General features: G+C 51.4%; 1 protein-coding gene across 1 annotated transcript in view; it reads left to right on the top strand.

The window, feature by feature from the left end:
- The window catches only part of LOC120234796 (transmembrane protein 132B), a 368719-nt gene that overhangs the window by 127451 nt on the left and 217937 nt on the right, over window positions 1-23331 (top strand). Inside the window, exon 2 of the mRNA XM_039236821.1 lies at window positions 22211-23102. Within this exon, the coding sequence (XP_039092752.1) occupies window positions 22211-23102 (892 nt within the window). The remainder of the gene's footprint in view (window positions 1-22210; window positions 23103-23331) is intronic.

Raw genomic sequence — 23331 nt, 5'->3', positions numbered from 1 at the left:
GCTTTGAAGCAGGCGGCTTTTATTAGCGCGTGAAGCTGCCTGTGGGGCTGGAGAGGATGCGAGGGGGTCCAGGCGGGATTGGCAGGGAAAGGGGACAGGTGTGTTTGCTCTGGAAAGGGTTTGGATGCATTTTCCTTCCTGGCTTTAAGTTCAGGGAATGTTCCAACTCGGGGTGGGGGGGAGGCTGTGGGCTGAGCTGATCGCGGCATCTCTGACCAACTTAAATGACAATAGATGTGCGGAAGGAATCAGAAGCCTGCTTGAATCACACCGTGTGCCTGGTGGGACACGCGGAAACCCCTCCCCCAGGGCTGGACGGCGCACCCTGCGGGAGGGAGAGCAGGTATATGGACCCATCATCTCTTATTTTGCCATCCCACATCCTAAAAGCTCTGAAAACTGCCATGTTTTGGGTAAACGTTCCACAGACCTGTTTGGTGATAGAACTTATCTGAACTCATTTATCACTTTATTCCACTAAGGATGAATGGTCATGTCTTTTTATTTTCTAAATTTATTTATTGATTTTGAGAGACAGAGCATGAGCAGGGGAGGGGCAGAGAGAGAGGGAGAGTGGGAGAATCCCAAGAAGGCTCTGAGCTGTCAGTGCGGAGCCTGGTGCGGGGCTCAAACTCACAAACTGTGAGATCATGACCTGAGCTGAAACCAAGAGTTGGACACGTAACTGACTGAGCCCCCCAGGCGCCCCAAGTGTTCATATCTTTGACTTTAGAACCATTGACGTATTTGATTAAAGGCGCCCCAAGGGCGCCTGGGTGGCCCAGTCGGTTAAGCATCGACTTTGACTCAGGTCATGATCTCATAGTTCGTGGGTTCAAGCCCTGCGTTGGACTTTGTGCTGACAGCTCAGAGCCTGGAGCTGCTTCAGATTCTGTGTCTCCCTCTATCCCTGCCCCTCCCTTACTCGAATTCTGTCTCTGTCTCTCTCAAAAAATAATAAACGTTAAAGAAAAATTTATTTTAAAAAAGGCACCCCTGACTGCACTGAGGATTTTGCTCACAGGCGGTGTATGCACTGTGGCCTTTTCTAAGTCAGAAGAGTCAGAAACCAGGAGTTCTAGAAAAGAGGTGTGGGATCTGCATGGAACGCCCACCTGGGATGGTCAGATTTTTTCTGACTTTGGGGAGAGAAACCAGAGTTCCTGATTTTTATGTAAGATTTCTCAGTTTCTAGATGTTAATTTCAGACTCACACTTTTTTAAAAAAGTTTATTTATTTATTTTGAGAGAGAAGTGTGCAAGCAGGTGAGGGGCAGAGAGAGAGGAAGAGAGAATCCCAAGCGGCCCCTGGGCTGTCAGCACAGAGCCTGATGCAGGGCTTGAACTCACAAACCATGAAATCATGATCTGAGCTGAATCCAGAGTTGGACACTTTACCAATGGAGCCCCAGGCGCCCCTCACATTTTTTTTACAGTTAATTTTCCTGATGGCAGAACTTATCCTCAACATGATGAGTCTTCAGGGAAATGCCAATTAAAACCTCAACAAGATATGATCGCACAAGCAATGGAATAGCTAGGAAAAAAAAAAAGGCAGGTGAAACCAAGTGTTGGTGAGGATGTGGAGAAGCTGGACCCCACTCACGGCTGGTGGAAGTGTGCTAGCTTTGGGAAACAGTTGAACACACACCCACTCAGCTCTTCCAGCCGTAGGTATGTACGTAAAGAAACAAAAGACTTGTTTATAAACGTTCGCAACACCTTTATACATCGTTGCTCCAAACAGGAAACAATCCAGATGTTTGGTAACTAGTGAGAGCACGAAGGCACCAGGGCCAGTCTAGACTGTGGGATCAAGGAGAAGTGACATGGTTGACTTTCATATAATTATGCCCCAGGGAAGGAGCCAGACACAGAAGTCTGTGTGCCGTATGACTGCACATGTGCGTGCATTTCTAGAACAGGCACACTCTAGACATAGACTACAGATCGGCAGTTGCCCGGGGCCGTGGGTGGGAGCGGGGATTGGCTGCCAGCGAGCTTTCTGGGGTAACGAAAGCGTTCTAAAAGGGGGCGGCCGGGATGGTTGCACAACCATATAAATCCACATCGAATCGCACACTTAAAATGGGTGCATTTCAGGGTATGCAAAGTCTGCCTCAATAACACTGTTAAAATACGTGAAGACAAAATACGTTCGCAAAATGATTCTAATGGAAAAAGAAGTGATTATAATGGCTATAATAAAATCCTGCCCTACCTCTTTGCAATCCAGTAATCCGGTTTCCTCTCGCGCAGGCAGCCCATATTATCAGGTGCCCCCTGCCCTGCCCCAGGTGTTCAGAGATACTTCATGCACGGGAAAGCCCGTAACTATATTTTTCTATGTGTAAAAAAAAAAAATTGCTACATATACTTTGCTTTTTCCCTCTCAAACAGTGGTAAACCACGAATACTGTTTGCGCCTTGTTTTTCACTCAACGCAGGAAGATCTGCGTCTCTCACGTGCTGCCTTTTGGCATCCCAAGGCCTAATGCCGCACGGCTGATGTGGTCATTGCTTCTGATGGGCACCTGGCCTGGTTCTCGGCTCTGGTCACCACAGAAATGCTGGTGAATCCCCTCAGCTCCCTAGTCTGTTGGGGCTAATGGTACCAAAACCTTCTTCCATCTCCTGGCTGGGGGTGGGGGGGGCAGGGCGGGTCTGGAAAGCTCTAGAGCACGGCAGGTGCTTAGGCAGTACCAGACACACGGAAACGCTATGTAAACCGTTAGCTGGTACACTCCCCTCCAGGAAGAACCTTGTACCTACGTCATTGCACGTGTGCGCGTGTGTATCAGTAGTATAAATTCTGACCTGCGGTGTTACTCAGTCCTGGGCTATTTTCCATGGGTTTTGCCAAATTATCAGTTTTATTCCTGCCAGAGACGAATGACCTTGTGTCCCCAGAGTCCCACCAAACCTGGACCAGACTCTGAAGTCTGGTCCTTTGGACTTTGGCCAACCTAAAAAATGAGATGTGGGATCTCATAATTTGGGGGGAAAAATTCCCCCCAACTTCAGTGGGATTCGGACAAAACTCCTTTGGGCCACTTCCTGTTCTGAGCTCTTGCGTGGAAGGTTTTTCTGCCAGAAATGCAAAACGGAGGGCATGTGGGGGGTCCTTCCCGCGGAGGTAGCTAGTCCTGAGCCCACGGCACCCCCTCCATCACATTTACAGTCTTTGCAAATTGAATGAGGAATGCAGACGATTTCTCAGGACACACGTGCTTACGTTTTTCATGTCTTGGCAACATATGGGTGAGGAAGAAACACAAACCCTTGAAGCCCAGAGGAAAGAAAGCACGACGTCCCAACTGATGAGAAGCCTTTTGAATTCTCATGAAAGCGGGAGCGTCTCCCTGCCCCATAGAATGAGGGACCTGGCCTGGAGCCTCTCACGCCGGCCAGGGGCGGGACGATGCTCACGACCCCTGCCTCATGGAGACGGGAGCGATTCTCCAGTACAGATCGGCTTGTTTTGGGTCTCTTTGAAAGATGCGGCAACATTGGAGAAATGATTAGAAAGTAATCTGTTTGTCAATGCATTTATTCATTAAGCATTCAAAGGATTATTATTTGAATGCATGGATGGTGGCATTTTGAAAGTCATTGATCAGGGATGTGACATTTTTGCAGAGAATTCCACAAACACGGGGCCTCTCTTATCTGATCTGAGGCTGGCTCATGTTTATGATGCAAGAGGGTGTTCACCGCTTGTATTGTGCTCCTCACCCTTGGTGGTTGTTTTTAAAGGACCTTTCGGTTTTCTTTTTCCAGCTTCTGGCTCACTGTCTTCTGGGTGGGAGTTTCTCTCTCTCTCTTTTTTAAAAATTTTTAATGTTTATTTATTTTTGAGAGAGAGCCAGAGCTTAAGTGGGAGGGGGCAGAGAGAGAGGGAGACACAGGATCTGAAGCAGGTTCCAGGCTCTGAGCTGTCAGCACAGATGAACCCACGAGCTGCGAGATCATGACCTGAACCGAAGTCGGATGCTTAACCGACTGAGCCACCCAGGTGACCCTGGGAGTTTCTCTTTATACACAAGTCGTGGAATCTCACGGGGTGCTGTGGGCTCTTCTTTTTTTTTTTGTTTTTAAACTCTGTTTAAAATTTGTTTAAAATTTTGTTTAAAATGTAAAATTTTACTGTATGTTATGTACACTATGTTAACACATGGTGTAATAATGATTTCAGGAGCAGAATTTGACTCCTCACTTACAGGTGACACCCAGTGCTCATCCCGGCAAGTGCCCTCCTCAGTGCCCGCCCCTCACCCAACACCTGACCAGCAGTCCTCAGTTTGTTCTCTGGATTTAAGAGTCTCTTATGTTTTCTCTCATTTCTGTTTTTATCTTATTTTCCCTTCCCCTATGATCTGTTTCATTTCTTAAATTTCACATATGAGTTAAATCATATACTTGTCTTTGACTGACTTATTTCACTCAGCATAATACACTCTAGTATCAACTACATTGTTGCAGATGGCAAGATTCCCTTCTTTTTCATTGCTGCATAATATTCCATTGTGTGCATACGCCACATCTTTATCTGTTTGTCTGTCGATGGACATCTGGGCTCTTCCCATATTTTGGCTGTGGTCAATAGCGCTGCTGTAAACATTGGGGTGCATGTGCCCTGGGCTCTTCCTTGTGCCGCATGCAACGAGTTGTGTGTGTAGATGGATTCCTCACACAGAAGATGGCGGCTTGATCGCAGCTCAGGCTGTGTCCCTACGGACCTGGCTTGCCGGCTTCGATCTTGCTTTCCCCAATGTGGGCTCCGCCGGTGCTCCCAGGGCCTGCTCAGTGTGGTGACTTCCCTCTGCGGTCCCTGAGCACGCACCCCCACACCGCCATGTCCCTGGGATGAGGGGAGGGCTCTTCTGGGAGCCTCAGTGTCTGTCCCAATATTTCCATATTCCGTAATGCCGCTGCGTTGGGTCACAAGACCATCAGTGACCAGACCACTAAGATTTTCCCCAAAGGGAGAGAAGGTATGGAGAAGGCAACTGACAAATACCTAATCGTAAGAAAAAGACTCCTAAGGCCCTGGCACTTGGCCTCTCCCTGTGCCTTTGAGCTGGAGAAGAATGGATCTGTGATCTGTCCATTATCTGGGGGAGAAGAATTACTCTTCCCTTGAGTGATTGGTCTTGGGCTCCACATTCTCTATTTCAGTATTTCAGATTCTGCTGAAAAAGCTACCTGCCCTCCTCATTGACCTGTTTTCAGTAAAGACGGTATGAGCTCAAAATGGAGCACACTCTGACATTCCGTTGTCATAGCAACCTGAGTGGTAAACATCAGCTTGACGCTGTTTGAAGGGGGTGGTGGGAGTTAAGGATTGGGAGATTGGAGGCAAGGCAGGGACCTGGGGCCCTCAGGCCGTGCCCCACATTCCACAGGGAGTGCTCCGTGGCAGGCCCAGGAAGGGCGCCAGGTCCCTCTCCACCCGACGTCGGAAGTGGGTGAGCTGGAGCTGGCAGGAAGGTTTGGGGCCGGAGCCCTCACTCCTGGCCTGAGCTGTCTGTCCTCCACGCGTCCTTCCTCGTGTTATGCTCACGCCTCACCACCACCATCGTGCCTCTGGCTGGCTCCTCTCCCCTGAACCTGCCCCCACCCCCACCCTGGGGTCCTTGGAGCCGCTTCTCAGGGCCAGCTCCCTCGTCCCCAAAGCCAGCCGCGCGTCGCACGGCGTGCTGCGCCCTTTCCCTGTCCTAGACACCTCTCTAAGTCTTCTCGCCACCTCCTTGGCACCTGCGGACCCGTGGGCATCGCAGGGCGTCTCCCCTCCCTGCCCTCCTTCCCCCTCTGCAGCCTTCTTGCTCTTTCTTCCCATTGCCTCAGTCACCACCTCCCTCGGACGACCCTCACTTCTCGTGTCAGAGCTCTGTCCTGAGCGTCAGCGCCAGCATCTCCCTCGCGTCCTCGCGGGCAGGGGGGCTCACGCCCGTTTCCATGTCACTGTGCCCCACAAAGAGCCCCTCAGCCTCCCTGGCACCTTCTCCCCTCTCAGGGACTGCCCCAGCCTCACCTGCCCAGTCCGAGCAGCGCCCTGACTTCCTTCTCTCGCCCCCTCCCCTCTGCCGCACCCAGTCCGTTTCCACGGCCAACATCTCATCTTGCATCTTCTCTCCATCCTGGCAGCCTTTTTGCAGAAGAGATCGTGGCGGGTTTGGGGATTATCAGAGCTGATCAAACAAAAGTATGTGCCGTGGGGTGGGCAGCAACCACGAGCTTTATTTGGTTTGCTCTAGGACAGGATGCATGATCGGGAGGTTCCCACTGTAGGAGACCCTTCCAGAAACAGAGCCCCCGCCCCCCAGGTGGAAGGATGAGGGCTCTTGGAGGCAAGGGGAGGTGGGGACCTAGACAGAGGGCTGGTGTCTAGGTGCCACCCCCCAGCAGTGCAGTGGGAGTCTTCAGGTTGGGGTCTTTTATAGCCCAGGGTGGGTTCTCATTCCTGTGGGTAGCAGATGTTGGGTGCAGTTTCACGGGATATGCAAAGCAGGCAGGCTCCAAGTGGCTAAAAATATGCCGATTTGGGCTATATTTAAAGGAATTGGATGTGTAAGAGATGGAGTTTGGCACCAGCCATCTTTGAAGTGATGGTCCTAACCTGCTCTGAAGAAGTAAAGAATATGGGGGCCAAAATTTGGAGGCTGTCTTTGGCGCATTTATATAACCAGGTCGCCACCCTCCATGACCAGGACCTTCGGCATTCTGGGTCATTCTCGCTTTGGGTCCTTTCTCTGTTATCCCCAGGCGAAGGTGTGCTGAATTGCATTGAAGGTGCCACATTCCCATGATGTCGTCTGCAAAAGCCACTTCCTTTTGCCCCCAGGATGAGGGCCAGACACCATCAGGCTGGCCCCGTGCGGCCTGGATCTTCCTTCCTCTCCAGCCTCGTCTGGAGCCCTCACTGCCCCTCCTCGGGTCTCCGCGTTCCCCCGCCTCGCCTCTGCCCTTGGCCCATGCTCTTTGCCTCTGCCCACAACCCTCTTTCCCACCCCTTGACCTGGTTCATTCCATGTGCCCTTTGGATTCCTGGAGCCGCTGGACCAAATGACCACAAACTGGGGCTTAGAAGAACACAAACGCATTGTCTCGCAGCCCTGGAACCCAAGTCCAAACTCATGGTGGGTCCATTCCTTTCGGAGACACAGAGGGAGGGTCCACCCCATGCCCGGCCCCGGCCCCTGGGGGCCCCCGGCATTACTTGGCGTGTGGACATATCCCTGTGATCTCTGCCTCAGTGTCCACATGGACGTCTTCTCTGTGTCTGTGATAATCCCTGTCCTTTCTTTTAAAAAATACACTCATCCTTGGATTTAATCCATCATGACCTGATTTTGTCTGCAAAGCCCGTTTCCATGTAAGGTCACATTCTGAGGTCGCGGGTGGATGCAGTTTGGGCAGACCCGAGGCAGCCTCGTCCGCGGGTTCATCTGTTTTGGTTCCGCCGGGTCGCGTCACGTGCCCCTCCTCCGTGCATCCATCCGTCACCACACTCGCTTTTCCTTATGGAGCGGCTCATTCATGCTCCTGCCCCCAGTGAGGCCCAGCTCCAGCAGGGCGAGGCTGCGTCCGCCCGTCGTGCGCGGTGATCCCGGCGCTCTGCCCAGGACCTGCCCACAGCGGGCGCTCAGTGAGCACCTGATGGATGAATGGCGGTAAGGCACTTAGTGTCTGTGCCCCCCCCCCCCCCAAACCACAGATTGAAGCCCGGTCCTCCAGTGTGGCCCTGTGAGGAGGTGGGGCTGTAGGGGTGATTAGGGATAGATGAGGCCCTGAAGGAGGGGCCCCCGTGATGGGGTCAGTGCCCTTAGGAGGAGACTCGTCTCTCTGCCACGTGAAGACACGGGGCAGGCTGGCCATCGACAGGCGAGGAAGGCAGACGGGCATGCCTGACCCAGCCCATCTGACACCACAAACCCTGAGGACCATATTCCTGTCTTCCTCTTTCACATGTTCCCAGGAGGGGCCAAGGTGCTGGCCGCGGAGACCAGCTGGCGGAGAGGCAGGTGGATATTTCCAGCCAAGGTCGCCTGCTGTGGAGATGGGGGTCACCTGCCCCCTACGCCTTGGGTTTGGGGGCTTCCTGGGGAGCCAGGAGCATGGGCTGGGCCTGAGTAGCCTCTGGCTGCATTGAGAATAGGCGATGGGTTTGCTAATTCCATGGGGACAGTTCCCTCAGAGCCGGGTGGCTCTGCTGTGGCCACAGGCTGGGTTGATCTCTGCTGGGATGGGCCTTTTCACATCTAATCCCACGGGGGGCGGGGGTGGGGGGCAGGAGAACCTCAGTACTCAGGTGGTCTGTGAGAGGAAGGGCAGGGGCAGTTTGGGGTCAGAGAGAGGGGTTCCCTCCTGGAGCAAATGCAGATGAAATGAAGAAAAGGCCTTTCGGTTAAAACCTCCAGATTTCCCTGGAAGCATGCGGCCGATCCAGGCCCCCACCGTGTCGGGCGCGGTGAGATTCCTCTGGGGGAAGGGGGCTGGGGCGGGGGTGTGTGCAAGGTCGCAGGGGCTCGCGGCCTCCCAGGGCTCAGCGGCCGCCGCAGGGGTCCTGGAGGGGGGGAAAAGCCCTTCTCACTGAACCGGCCTGTGACTTGCCCGCAGGAGCCCCGCGATGTGAGTCGCTGGGGCCAAGGGCGGTGAGAAAGCAGCGGGAACGACCGCCCGCTGTCACCCGGCCGCCACAGCCTCGGCCGCTAGGTGGCAGTGTTGCCGCGCGACGGGGCCCCGGGTCCCTGCGCCGGCGACCTCGGGGACAGGGGTCGGGGGCAGCTGGGCTGGGGGCGGGCACCCCACGGCGTCCACACGCTGCCGCCACCTCCAGAAGGGCCATCGGTCCCCTTTGTCCCCTCCCTCTCAGGCTGACTCCGCCCACGCCGTAGAAGCGCCTGAGAGGTTTTTTTGTCTTGTCCCCATCAGGACCCCCGTGCCCAGATCTCTTGTTGAAAGCGAGTTTACCTGTGACAAGGGCTCCTTGCAGAGCCCCCCGGGGCCACTGTGGGGAGGGAGTTTCCATTCCTTCCCTTGCATTCTTTATAGGTAAAACCCCGTGGACTTCTGGGCCGTCCGAAGGGATAATGGAGCCCTTCTTTGCTTTGGGAGAAAGCAGGTGACTGAGTCTGGGCTTTGCAGCGTGGGACCTAACGCGAGGGAAATAAGCGGCTCCAGGAGCCTGCAGAGATCAGTGAGGAGAGTCTGGACTCCACCCCTTATGTGCTGTGTGACCTTAGGCATGTTTCTTGACATCTCTGTGCCTTCCTTTTTAAACCTATAAAATGGATAGACACAGCACTACAAAGTTAGGTAAATGATTGCATTAATAATAAAACGTTGAGAATAATACCTTATCTCAGAATCGTGTAAAGAATAAAGATGTAAGGAGCTAATACATGTAAAGCAGTTAAACAGTGACTGGCCCATTGTGGGCACAGGACAATCCCTGGTTATTGCCAATATTTCATTTTTGGATACCACTAGTGATAAACTTGTGATAGTTTCCCAGTCAATACCGGTTTATTCTTTCTCTGAGATTTGGCAGCACGTACAACCTACATCAGGCAAATGAACAATGCTACATACTTTACTTATTCTTATTGTCAGTTTTTTAACTGTAGATTTGTCTTCTCAATGAAAATGTTAAGTTCCTCAAAAGTAGGCTGTACCCTCTGCTTGTCTTTTTCCATCGCTCTTCCCTTCCTGCTTCCGGGCTTCATTTACCTGCTCCATTGTTGCGAGAAATTAGTTCAGACAGAAAATGAGCTCAAGTTTGTTGAGGGGTCTTCAAGCAAGTAGAGGGTCACTAGGATTGTAGGAGAAATGTTTCAGATCATGGTGTTTAACCTTAAAAATTTTTTTTTATAGTTTATTTTTGAGACAGACAGAGACAGAGCGTGAGCAGGGGAGGGGCAGAGAGAGAGGGAGACACAGAATCTGAAACAGGCTCCAGGCTCTGAGCTGTCAGCACAGAGCCGACGCGGGGCTCGAACCCACGAGCTGTGAGATCATGACCTGAGCTGAAGTCAGAAGCCCAATGACTGAGGAGGTGGCCATAGGATTTTTATCTTCCCTTCTGTTAATGTGGTGTATGTACTACCCATTGTTTGATTGTGAAATACCAGCTGCAAATGCAAATATAAGAGCAATTAACGTACATGCACAATCCTCGAAACAACACGCGGCCCACTGCGTAGCTGACACACGCGTGAGAGTTTGGTTCTTCCCGTAACCACGGAGCTGTGTGCAGAACGTGGTGTCTTTCTGTCGTCGACAGGCATGCGCTCCGCCACACTTGCCCTTTTTCCTGCATTTGAAGGAAGTTCTGGTTTGAATGTAGAACATAGCTTCTCCGAGCCGCCGGCGCCCCTGCCACAGGTGCAACCCACTCCTCTGTACTGGCTTTGGTCTCGTTGACCCTCCCCTGTATCCTGGTCCCCCGGAATCCTGGCCTCCTGGGCCCTGCAGAACGCAGTGTGCAACTCGAGCAGCAAAGGCCAGCAGATGTGCATGCTGTGAACATGCTTGTGTGCCTGCGTCCTCGTCCTGATAGCCTCCACTTACAAAGCGCAAGGTCAAAGATAAACTCTTGAGTTTCAGAGGTACGGGTGTGACCGCAGGGTATTAACACAGCCGCGGGCCCTTCTGTGCTTCGGGCCAGGGGTCTGCTTGTTTCATTGCCGCCCGCTGAGATCGCTCAGGGAGACTCACTATCCTGAAGTATGCTGTTCAGCCCTGCAGGGGATGTTCGGTTTTTGGGGGTCCTGGGTTCAGATTTTCCGATGTGTGTTTCAAACGGAATAGGTCATGCTCTGAAAGGTAACTCATTTGGGAGAGCTCCGATGGCTCAGTCAGTTAAGCCTCTGACTTCCAGTCAGGTCACGATCTCACAGTTTGTGGGTTTGAGCCCCGCGTCAGGCTCTGTGCTGACAGCTCAGAGCCTGGAGCTGCTTCGGATTCTGTGCCTTCCTCTCTCTGCCCCTCACCCGCTCGTTCTCTCTCTCTCTGCCCCTCCCCCCACTCGTGATCAGTCTCTCTCTCAAAAATAACATTAAAAAATAAAGGTAACTCATCTGTCCAGGGTAATGGCTCACATGTCTGGTTTGTGACCCCAGGTGTATTCCTGGTTTCTTTTCTTCAAACCAACACTGTTGAGAATATTTATGTAAAGAAATCAGCCTTGACCTGGTGGAAATTGTTCCATTTGGGTAACTGAGTAGATTCTTGTGTAGCTTCTTACAAAACACATCCGTGTTCTTCTTGTCACAGCAGTACCCTGATGATGCTTTGGGGGAACCGCCCTCCATCTGCCTCTAGGCTCCCCTTCCCAGAAGAGACACGTGACTTTGGCTGAGCCAGTCAGAGCAGGCCATTCCTCCGGCCATCGTGATTGCTTCAGGGATGGGCGTGTGGCCCATCAGAGGCAGGGAGACGCCCCACCCTTCTCCCCTGCAAAGTGGGGGAAGGAAAACCTCCTTGGTGTTGCTGGATGTGAAGGAAGGAAAATGTGAAGTGTGGTGATGCAAATTGTGCTGGGCTGTGCAGATTGAGACTCAGACCAGCTCCGCGGAAAAGAGCAGAGTGAAGGATAAAAATGCATCTTAAAAAAAGATGGGCTTTAAAATTTACTTTCAGTAAAATTTGCTCTTTTTGGCATATAGTGCAGTGAGGTTTTGACACATACATAGTTTGTGTGAGCACCGTCACAACCAGCAAACACAACGGTTCCATCAGGCCCATCCCGATACTTACAAAAATAACTCTGTGGCCAGACCCTTCCCATCCCATAATTCCTAGCAGTCCGTGACCTATTATTCTCCATCCCTCCAGTCTTGATTGTTCTAGAATGCCATGTAAGTGCAGTCACAGAGTAGGCAGCCTTGTGAGATTGCCTTCATACTTCCAGAATCCTGCGTGTGAAATGTATTCAGGTTGTGTATCCATCAGGCACCCTTCTCTCGTTCTTGCTGAGTAATGTTCCCTTCAGTAGATGTACCGTTTGTTTCGCCACCCGCCCGTTGAAGACGTTTGTGAAAACCCACATCGATGACATCGTTTAGATGCCGAATCCAGGCAAGCCTGGTGCTAACCCGTGCGTAGAGCCTCCAGCCCTGACCGCCATTGAAGTCCAGTTTTGTTCAGACTTGGTATGGGTTTTCTGGGACCTGAGATCGGGAGTGACCGGAGGGAGGGAAGTCAGGTCTGAGCAGGTGAGAAGTCCCAAGCAAAGAAGGTCCTCCTCCGACATTCCTATAAATGGAGCTGCATGGTAATGAGTCACAGATTGGGGTTTCCCTCCAGGTGGCGGGAGGTGACGCCCCATTTGCCACGGACGCAAATTGAATCTCAGAGGGATGAAGTGACTTGTCTCGGCACATCAGCTGAGCCGACGACAGGCCTGGGGGCCCAGCCCAGTTGTCCCTCTGCCTCCAGTGAGCATCAGCTGCCTCCCGCCCAGAGAGGGGCCGACCTGTCAGCATCACTTAGTGAATTTCCCTCTTTTATTTAAACAATCTCTTGAGGTGTCCAATTTAGAATAAATATAAATGGAAATTAGAACAAGGTCATCAACATTTCCTACTGTTTAACAGCTGACGGTGCCTCTAGGAGGTCAAAATTACTGTCACTAAGATCTATATAATCCGTTTAATAATGCTCTTTCTACATCTGGTGCCCCGTGGAAACTTCTCTCGTTGGCTTCACAGCCCCTCGCTTTGTTCCTCTGAACGTCTTCCTCCTCCTCGCTAACAAAGGCCCAGTTTACACGAAGGAGGAGGGGTGTGATTTAAGCAGGGCCACAGCTCTCCGGATTGTTAGCCTGCACCGTGTTGTGTTGGCGAGGGGTCACTGGCCGCCGTAATAAACAAACGTCGGCCCTGGCTTAGCACACCGAGTGAGTCCTCGCCCGTGGCCAGCGTGGGTGTTCGTGTTGGCAGGCTGTGCTCCAGGCGGGGCTCGGGGGCCCAGGCTCCTTCCAGCTTAGGGCTCTGCCACAACCAGGGCCTCAGACCCCTCCTCTTCTGCCGGCTGGAAGGAAAAAGATATCCATTTTGGCTTCAGTGTAATACGCCGGCTCTTATGTTCACATTTCACTGGCCGGGGCTGGATGCAGACGCAGGGGAGGCCGGGGAGGCTCCTCGCTGATGTGCCATATGCAATTCTATGGATAGAAAGACTTTTTTTTGACAAGTAGCCATCTCCCCCCCGCCCCCCGCCCCGACACGATGCCTCATCTTCTAAACTCAAGCTGCTCTCCCCTCATGCCCCGACTCCAGCTTCCGACACTGTTCAGTGCTTCCCTCCTCTGTGTGGCGAGTTCTGGGTTCATGCAGATAGTCTACTCATCGTCATGGCCCCACGTGCACCGGGGGGGAGATAACATGGCAATGGCGTAACCTCCAGAGAAAGGTGATGGTCTTCCATCCCTCTGTGCCTTTGATCTCCCTCCCCGAAGTCCGCCACCTCCGGCCGTTTCCGCGTACAGTTCTGCTCATGATTATTTCTATAATTCTGCGTACTATTCTAGCGCAGCTCCTGGAGTGATCACATCTGGGCAGCAGGGCTGTCCGTACAAGCGAGGAGGGTGAAGGTAATGCACACACCCTCCTACCCTCCTTTCTTACCAGCTAACATTGCATTTGGCTGCAGGTATCAGAAACCCCTGGCCACCAGGGCTTAGCAAGTAGGGGCTTCTTTTGTTTTGTTTATGCTTTTATCTCGTGCCCTGGCCGGCTCCTTCTGACGTCCCGTATTACTTGCTCAGTGTGTAACTTTGGTCCCCACGGTTGCACGGGGCTATCCCACCTATGTCCTCACTCAGGATGACCCTGACTCAGCACCAGGACCCTGAAGTTTCTCTCAAGGGTTAGTGCAGTCTCGAGTGGATGTTACTATTCTGCCTTTACTCAGGGTGGCGACATTGGGAGGAGGGCCTGTCTGCAGGGAGCTTCCGAGCTACAGAATTTAGTTATGCCCCACTTTCCCCCGTCATTGCCACATGTACCAACATCGAGCCTGGGTCCCAGTGGGCACAGAAGACTGAGACCCTCTGTGGCATGCACAGAATGTTCTAGCGCAAGATTTCCTCTGCTGTTTTGCCCCTCCATCAATGCACTTCCCTCCACTTGTTGCCTTCCATAGACTTGTTGAAATATTTCATCTTCAGATGGGCTTCTTCCATTTCTCTAGATAATAGGCTTATTCCTTTTTGTACTTTTATGCTTTTATTTCTGTGGAGTTTCTGTGGAGATGCAGGGCAATGAGTGTATTCAGTCTTCCACTTAAAATCAAATTTCGCATCTTTCTTTCTAAAAGGAAGAATGTCAATATTTCTCTTAGTCTGAATAAGCAAGACATGTTCATTGTAGGAGAGTTGAAAACACACAGAAAGATCTAGCAGAAAGTTGAAAGGCATTCATGACCCTCCTATGCAGAGCCTCGCGTCCAGGTGAGAGTCCACTTGGTTCTGGGATGGGCCGTTTCACACAGTAATTCCAAAGTGAACGTGGAGAGCAAAACATAGGCAAGTCCAGCTACCAGAAACTTGATAGAGAGGTGACCTGTGTGAGTTTGCTAGGGCCGCCATGACAAGGCACCCCAAACCGAGTCCCCAAACCACAGAAATGTATTTCCTCACAACTCTGGAGGCCAGATGCCCAAGGTTATGGTGTCAGCGGGTCAATTTCGTCTGAGGCTTCTCTGCTGTCCCTGTGGACAGCTCCTCCCGTATCCTTATGTGGTCTTTCCTGGGTGTGTGTCTGTGCACGGCTGTGCCCTTGCAAGGTACTAGTCATGCCTGATTAGGGCCCGGCATGGTGACCTCATTTTAACTTAATTACTTCTTTAAAAACTCCACCCCCAAGGTGTTCAACACCCTTCCCTTAAGCTATGAATTCCACCTAAACTCCTACTGGGGGGGCCACCTGGGTAGCTCAGTCAGTTGAGCATCTGCATCTGACTTTGGCTCAGGTCATGATCTTGTTGTTCATGAGTTCAAACCTCGCACCAGGCTCTGGCTGACAGCTCGGAGCCTGGAACCTGCTTCAGATTCTGTCTCCCTCTCTCTCTGTCCTTCCCCTCCTCATACTTGGTCTCTCCTTAAAAAATAAAAAAAAAATAAAAAAAAAAAACTCCCCACTGGTGGATTCAGTGTGTGCTAGTTACCATCACCAGATTCCCACTTCACGTTATACACCACGAGAAATTTAAGAGTTCAGTGTCCCTGAAATCTGCAAAGAGGGTAGATCTGTCATATTCTCACTACCCAAAAAAGGGGGAAAAATCTAGCTAATTCACATACCCAGCACCCTCGGAGGCGAGTTAGCTTGATTGTGATGATTATTTCACAGTGTATATGTGTATCAAATCATCAAATCGTACACCTTAAGTATATACACTTTTAATTGTCAAATACACCTCAGTAGAAAAGAATGACACGTAATCGTGTAGACCCACACGTGCGTGCACATGCACTCACCCACAGAAGACTAGATGACAGTCTGAGCGTGTATTTGATCCTGGGGTAGGAGGAGGACTTTCCCAGCATAAAAGCAGATGTGAATCATCATGAAAAAAAGATGGATACTGTCTGTTACCTTTTAAAGATTGTGCACTGGCCTTTTATCATCTACGTAGAATATTTGTACCCCTGGAATTTGCCCGAGGATAGAATCTCCAGTGTCCTGCCACCCATCTCTTTCTGACTGTGGCTGGTTTGATAAGAAAGCTTGTTCGTTGCGGGGGTGGGGGGGGGCACGGAGAGGGTGAAGGGTGGACTTCTCTCCGATCAAAAGCTGGAGTGTGCTTTTCTATGAGGCCGGACTTTCCACCAGCTGTCCGCTCTCTCAGCCCATGCTCCTTTGGTGTTGTCATCTGCAGACTTTCCCTTGATTGTCCGTCACCGCTGAAGCCACCTTGCCGGGAAGGGCACCACAGGAGGCGTGCAGATGCGCCCACAGTGGGGCGTGGGGGGGCCGTGGACGTGTTCCTTGGGAGGGGCCCTGCGGGAGCGCCCAGCCGACAGATTTCTCTCGAGACCAGGAGAAACTTTGCTTCTTGCTTTCCTCTTCTGGACAGTGTCCAACTGGTGACCTCATCTGTGCTTTGAGTGCCAGGCGGCTCAGAGGCCCCTTCGCCGCTCCTGAGTCACGGCTGGCGCCTGCACAGTGTGCATGTTCTTTGCTGAGCTTGCCTCTGGCAGCAGAACGAGGTGGTGGGGACCGTGAGCTCTGCCTGGAGGTGGCCTGCCTGGATGGAATTCCGCCTCTGCTGCTTCCTAGCCGTGTGATCTCAGGCGGGTCCCGTAACCTGCCCCGTGCCTCAGTTTCCACATCGACCAGCGAGGATAATAATCAAATCCTCCTCACCGAAAGATTGCGAAGATTGAGAGTTACTCCCTGTGAGGTGCTTTAGGATAGTGCTTGATGCGTCACAAGGATCAGGCAGGTGGTGGTGACAATGTTGATTCCATCGGTCCTTATTTCTCTATCTTTTGTCTTATCACCGACCTTAATGGACTTGAGGGCGTGTTCCCCAAGACTTACTCTCAAGGCAATGAATGGTGTAATTTTTGAATATACATGCAAAGCACCTACTGTGTGCTCAGTAGTGTCTTTGACCTTGTGGAGCAGTACTCTGCGTTGCTATTCTTTTGAATCCTCTAGGGGACACAGAAAACACTGGGCCCCTCCCGAGGCCATCTCAGCCTATTTGGCGAGCAGGCCCAGGTACCATATATGTTTGCACCCTGTGCATCTGTGCACAGCCAGGGGTGAGAACGATCAGCCGAGTCAGGACCACACTCTGACAGATCAGTGACGAAGGTCTCTCGTGGGCTCTTTTCCAAGAGCCTTTGTCACCTGGCCATGCATGCCCTGCTTTGTCTTGTGCGAACTGGAAATGTCGTGGGCCGGGACCCTTAGGCGGGCGACCAGGAGCCTCAGGACCGATGATGAGCCGTCAGGGAGGCTGGCAACGAGAGTGAAAACGCGAGTCCCTGCGTGGGAGCTGGGTCACGCCGCACTGTCCTGGGACTCAGGGCTGTCCGTCCCACGGATCCTCACCTGGGCTTAAGCCCAGGGATGTTTTATGTGCCAGACATGGCAGTGATGTAGTTCCGTGCACTCGGGTCTGGCCAGGGTTCCCGGTTTCCTGTGCATTGCGTCATTCTGGGGGGTTCCCGGCCACAGCTGCGGAGCATCCTTCTGGCACCACCTTGTGCTCTCAGCGAACCTGAGCTTGAGTCCCTGCCTGGTTCACGATGAGGGTGTGTGTGAGGAGCCCTGTTCAGTGGGATCTCATGAGGCTCCTCATTTCATGCTCTGAGGACCCACCTCACCCGGACGGGTGGTGAATCACTCTCTAGGAAATCAGCAGGCTGAATAGGACGTCATGTTGCATTCGGATCCCGGGCCGCCTGGTCTACCTCCCAGTGGGGGAAAGAACAGTACCACTCTGACACTCGGGGATCAAAGCGACGGGTAGTAGCTTCTCAGGCCATGGATGTGTTTCTTAGGACATGGTCCCATGGCTTGGAAATCATATTTTGTTGCTATCTGGTTCGAGGACAAAATGAGGCCCTGGCAGCTGGTTTTTATGGCTTTCTATATAAGCTTTCAGACAAAATTTGTGCGGCATTTTGCTTGAGTTATTGTGGGGCTGGATTGTAAACCTCACACTGTTATTTCAGATCACATGCAGGCTTTGGCCACAATAAACAAGAGAGGAGGCACGGCTTTACATCTCTTGCGGATCAATTTTTGAGAGGTCTAAAATATTGACACAAATGATAAAGGAAAAAAAACCCAATCCACAATGAAAACAGAGCCTATTAAGACATGCATATAGTTTAATTTCCTTTTAGACCCTTGTAAATAAGTCAGAATTTAAACCTTGCCTTGGGCTTCCCCTAAATTTTACAAGAAGGGAAACTTTGGATCTGCCTCTTGCTTCCCAAATCTGGTTGGCCGGGTGCCCACTTTGCCCCGCTGAAGGGGACTCGTAACTGCGCAAGGCAGATGTTTCCTTTTTGCCAATTATTTCATAGTCAGATTCACCTAGAATTTAAATTCCTGGTTTGGAGAGGGGAAATAAACCACCAAGAAACTAATTTACATTTCGTATGGATTGGCGCTTCCAGACAGCTTGACATTGTCAAAATACAAATTGCCCCTTGGTGGCGGCAATAGCTAAAACTTTCCTTAAGATGAGGCTAATTCTTCAAAGTCATTTCTGCCCACCCCCCTCTGCGTTCCATCCAAACCCTACCCCATGTACAGAACACGTTCAGGAGGACACGTAGGTCTGTAGCATCAAAGTCAGCGTACGGTGTGCGTGTTCACGTGGGTATGCGTGCATGTTCTGTGTGATACATAGTACCTATCGTAATGCACGTTACATTTTACACAGGTTTGGGATAATTTGAGTAGAGTTTTGATGACTGCTTTTTCACTTAACACATCATAAGCATTTTCTCACGATGCTCCACATTTGTGGAAATCGTGGTGCTGGTGACCCGCTTCACGTCGCGCACACAGTATGACTTTCCATATCGACTTGGTTGTGTCCCTCGTGACAGGTTTTTATGTAGCTTCTGGTGTGTTGCCGTGATAAATCTTGCTTGTGCCATTCCTATTTGCAGTAGTGATCTCCTTTCTCATCTCTGGGTTATTTCCCTAGCACGATTGCTAGCATTACTGGGATGGGCATTTAATCCTTCCTTCCTCCCTCCCGCCCACCCACCCGACGCCCCTCCCTCCCTTCCTGCCTGCCTTCCTTCCTTTAAGTGTTTATTCATTCTTGAGAGACAGAGCACAAGCCGGGGAGGGGCAGAGAGAGAAGGAGACACAGAATCCGAAGCAGCTCCAGGCTCCGAGCTGTCAGCACAGAGCCCGAATCAGGGGTCACACTCACAAACGGTGAGATCGTAACCTGGGCCAAAGTCAGACTCTCAACTGACTGAGCCACGCAGGCGCCCCTGGGATGGGCATTTCTAAGGGTGTTAACGGTCAGTTTCCTAATTGTTTCATATACATTGGATGTGCCCACCTCCAGGGCTTGCCAGCTCCTTGGGGCAGAAATCGCATCTGTCTTGTCCCCGTGATGGCCCTCCACGCCACAGTGCTGGAAAGATGACAAATGAGTAGTAAGTAGAGTTTGATAGATAATCTGAGGAGTGCTGGGTAATAACTCTGCTTCTCCAGTAATTAATCTGACACAGCACTGGCCATATTGATGACACTTGAAAAGATCTTCCTTTCCTTCCCTCATTTCTTTCCTTCCTTTCCTGAGGTAGTATTGACATGTAAAAAGTGTATATATTTAAGGTGTGCAATTTGATGTTTTGATGTAAGTACTCATGTATATAATCACCACAACCAAGCTAATTTACATATACATGACCTCTACATAGCTAGTGTGTATGTATGTGTGTGTATATGTCTTTAAAATTAATTTAAAATCTGTGCTCTTCGCAAATTACAGTGTACAATACTGGATTGTTAACTGTGTCACATGCTCTATGTTAGATCTCCAGAGGTTTTTTTTTTATTTTGCATGATTGAACATTTGACCCACACTCCGCCACTTCACCTCCTGGACCCCAGCCCCTGGCAATCACCGTGCTACCCTCTGCTTCTCTAACTCTGACTATTTTAGGTTGCACAAGCAAGTGAGATTACAGTGTTTTGCAGAGAACTTGCTTTGCGAACACCTTCCTGGGGAAAAGACGCACCAGTCCCTACATGGTTGTATCTTTTCCGCAATTTCCTCAATACAATTGTGTCATCCTCTGGGCAAGGAAGGCTCACCAAGGACAGCCCTGAAAACGCCCCCAAATTAAATCAATAGAAAAGTGTATTTTGCACCCGGTGGCTCCATCAGTTAAGCGTCCGACTCTTGATTTCGGCTCAGGCCATGATCTCACAGTTTGTGAGACTGAGTTGCACGTCAGGCTCCGCGCTGACAGTGCGGAGCCTGCTTGGGATTCTCACTCTCCTTCTCCCTCTGCCCACATGTGCTCACATCTTCTCCATCTCAAAAATAAGTAAATAAACTATAAAAATGAGAAAAGTATATTGTGCAGAATTTGTAATGGCTGCAGAAAGAATGTTACCAGGAGGGAGCATCTATGGAGTGGTATTTATTTGCCGTTTATCGTCCGGCGATGCTACACTGGGAACACTCCATCCGGCACACATTTCTTCTTGCCTTGGCTCTAGGGCTAGAGATTTATTTCAAGGCAAGATAGAAGCCCTGTTTGTTTTTGGCCTGATTTGCCAAACTCTGGTTCCTGGTAGACTCTCTTTGTTATTATTTTTTAATGTTTTTAATGCTTTTATTTAGTTTTGAGAGACAGAGAGACAGAGTGTGAGCAGGGAGGGGCAGAGAGAGAGGGAGACACAACATCTGAAGCAGCTCCAGGCTCTGAGCTGTCAGCACAGAGCCCGATGTGGGGCTTGAACTCACGAACCGTGAGATCATGACCTGAGCTGAAGTTGGACGCCTAACTGACTGAGCCGCCCAGGCGCCCCCACTGGCGAACCCTCTTTTGTTTGAAAACTAAACTTGTTGGGTCTATGTTTTCCCATTTGAAAGTAACACACATGTGCCTGTATGTATACATACACACATACACATGCTTGTGTATATATATATATTTTAATTAAATAATACACAGTTGTGGCAAATTTAAAGAAAGTGGAAGTATAGATGTTAAAAGGCGAAACCTTTTCTCTTCGGTTCTATGGACACAGAAACATAAATATATACTATGTATATATGTGGGTATGTGTATAGGGAATCTTGAAATAATATCCAAGTAGGGTCATATACGATATGTTTATCATTTTTTATACTTAGTGACATATGATGGGCATTTTCCCAAGTATGTTTATGTAGCTCTACTTTCTTTTTCTTATAGCTGCCTGTTATCTACTGTAAAAATGTGCAGTTTGGGGGCACCTGGGTGGCTCAGTCAGTTAAGCGTCCTACTTCGGCTCAGGTCATGATCTCACAGTTCACTGGCTTGAGCCCCGTGTTGGGCTCTGTACTGGAGCTGCTTCCAATTCTGTGTCTCCCTCTCTCTCTGCCCCTCCCCTACTTGCGTTCTGTCTCTCTCTCCCAAAAATAAACATTAAAAAAATGTAAGAAATATTAAAAATGTGCAGTTTACATCATCTCCTTGGAATAAATCTTTAGAATGGTTTCAGCTAACAGGTAGCGATAATAGTACCAGTAGCAGCAGAGACTGGTTGGTGTTTTTGTGGGTCAGTACTGTCCCAAGTGCTTCATGTTTACTAGCTCGTTAATCCCCACAATACAATAGGGGAGAACTTGTGCTTACCTCCACTTTATATGAGGACATCTGAGGCACAGAGAGGTCAAGGTCAGTTGTTCAGGTTGTTCAGTCAGGAAGTGGCTGCACCAGGGTGCACATGGAGGCCCCTGATGCCAGCACCTGTGCTTCTGAATTTGTTCACAGAGCAATGTGTGGCCAGCATCCTTGTAGATAAATTGACGCCTGTGCATTCTCTCTAGTAATTTGGGAGGAGAGCTTTCTAGAAGTGGGAGTGCTGAGCCCTAGCGTTGCCCTCACTTCAGTAAGAATTACGAGATATCTGGGGTACCTGGGGGGCTCAGTCAGTTAAGCGTCTGACCCTACATTTTGGCTCAGGTCATGGCCTCACTGTTCGTGAGCTCGAGCCCCGCGTCGGGCGCCGTGCTGACAGCGTGTGGAGCCTGCTTGGGATTCTCTCTCTCCCTCCCCCCTTGTCCAAAATAAACAAACACTAAAACATCGTCTTAAAAAAGTTATGGAGATGTCCAAATGTCCATGTAGATGGCGCATCTGGGAGGGATGGGCAGAAGTGCATCAAAATTTCGCAGCTGTAGCAGGTCCTCTACGAGGCGCGTAGGCCCAGGCGGGCACAAGAGCTGTGCAGCCCACCATCTGTAGGGTGACTCCACGACGACGGCTGCGGTCTGTGAGCCGGGCCTTCGGGGCGAAGTGTACAGCTGCGGGTTATTGGCTTGGTGGCAAATGGGCTCCTTCCTACTCAACACCGGCTGTTTTGGAAGAGTCCCCAAGAGCCGTGTGCAGGGGCGCGGCGTGGCCGGGGGGCGGTTTGCCGGGGCGGTGGATGCAGAATGCCGCACACGCTGGGGCCCGGCCTTCATTCTTCCTCTGCTTTCCTTTCCCGCACAGAGACCGAGAGCCGGGGGATCGTGGACAGCCTCCAGAGGTTCTCCTCGCTCCCTGCCTACCTGCCCACGAGCCTCCACATCGCCGATGCGGAGGAGGCCTTCTTCCTTAAAGAGGCCAACCAGGACGTCACGAGGAACTCCAGCCTGCGGGCTCGGGTGGAGTCGTTCTTCATCTACCGGGCCAGGAGCCCCCCGACCGTCAATGCCACCTATGGCCCGTTTTCAACAGAGAAGACCATCCCCCAGGGGCTCTTGTTGACTTCCACATCCTTTGGAAACATGGAGAAGTTTCCCTTCAACTGGAAGCTGAAATCTCACCTCCTCGACAGCTCCATCTACTCCAACAGACCCAAGGTGCAGACCCTGTTCTACGTCACCGGGATGCGCTGGGATGACGGCGACCCCGAGGAAGAGCTGCCGTGCGTCAGGATGTTCGCTTTCCCCGAGGCCAGGGAGGTGGCGGCCAGCTGCCGGCTGCAAGGGGCCCCGGGGCTGTGCGTGGCCGAGCTGGAGCTGCTGCCCGAGTGGTTCAGCTCCGGGCTGGACCTCGAGCCCGAGGAGGAGATCCCGGCCCTGCTTGGGGGCACCACCATGGAGCTCTTCTTCTCGCTCTACCCGGCCGACCAGGCCGGCCAGTGCCCGCCGGAGGAGGACGGGAAGTGGGAGAACAACGCCCACTCCGGCCAGGACGGCCCCCAGCAGGTGTTGCCGGCCCGAGAGAGGGTCGGGAGCGTGGTGGTCTACCCGACTCAGGACGACCTCAGGTGGTCCCTGGTGAGCCTGGATGAGAACGTCGTCGTCTCGGTGCCCCTCAACCTCGTCCGGGAAGGGGACACAGCCACCTTTTTGGTCTCCCTGACCAGTGGCTCTGTGGCAGACCACTTCACTCTCAGGTACGTGGCTTGGCCGGGTTGGATGGAATGGAAGTCAACGTTTGGTCAATGAAGGGTCAGTTAGCAGCGTGGTGTTGAGCATCTGCTGAGTACCCAGGGTCGTGCGGACACTGACAGGCACGGGACAGGGACCCAACTCGTGTGAGATGACAGAGTAAAGCAGGATATTTGGGGGTGGGTCCTGGGCATCTGCATTTTCTACGAGCCCCCAAGAGTATTCTGTTGTGAA

This window comes from Hyaena hyaena, unplaced genomic scaffold (assembly GCF_003009895.1).
Source record: "Hyaena hyaena isolate Hyena2069 unplaced genomic scaffold, ASM300989v1 scaffold_0, whole genome shotgun sequence".
NCBI lineage: Eukaryota > Metazoa > Chordata > Mammalia > Carnivora > Hyaenidae > Hyaena > Hyaena hyaena.
The sequence above is the reverse complement of the archived record's forward strand: the minus strand, read 5'-3'. Positions and strand labels throughout refer to the sequence as shown.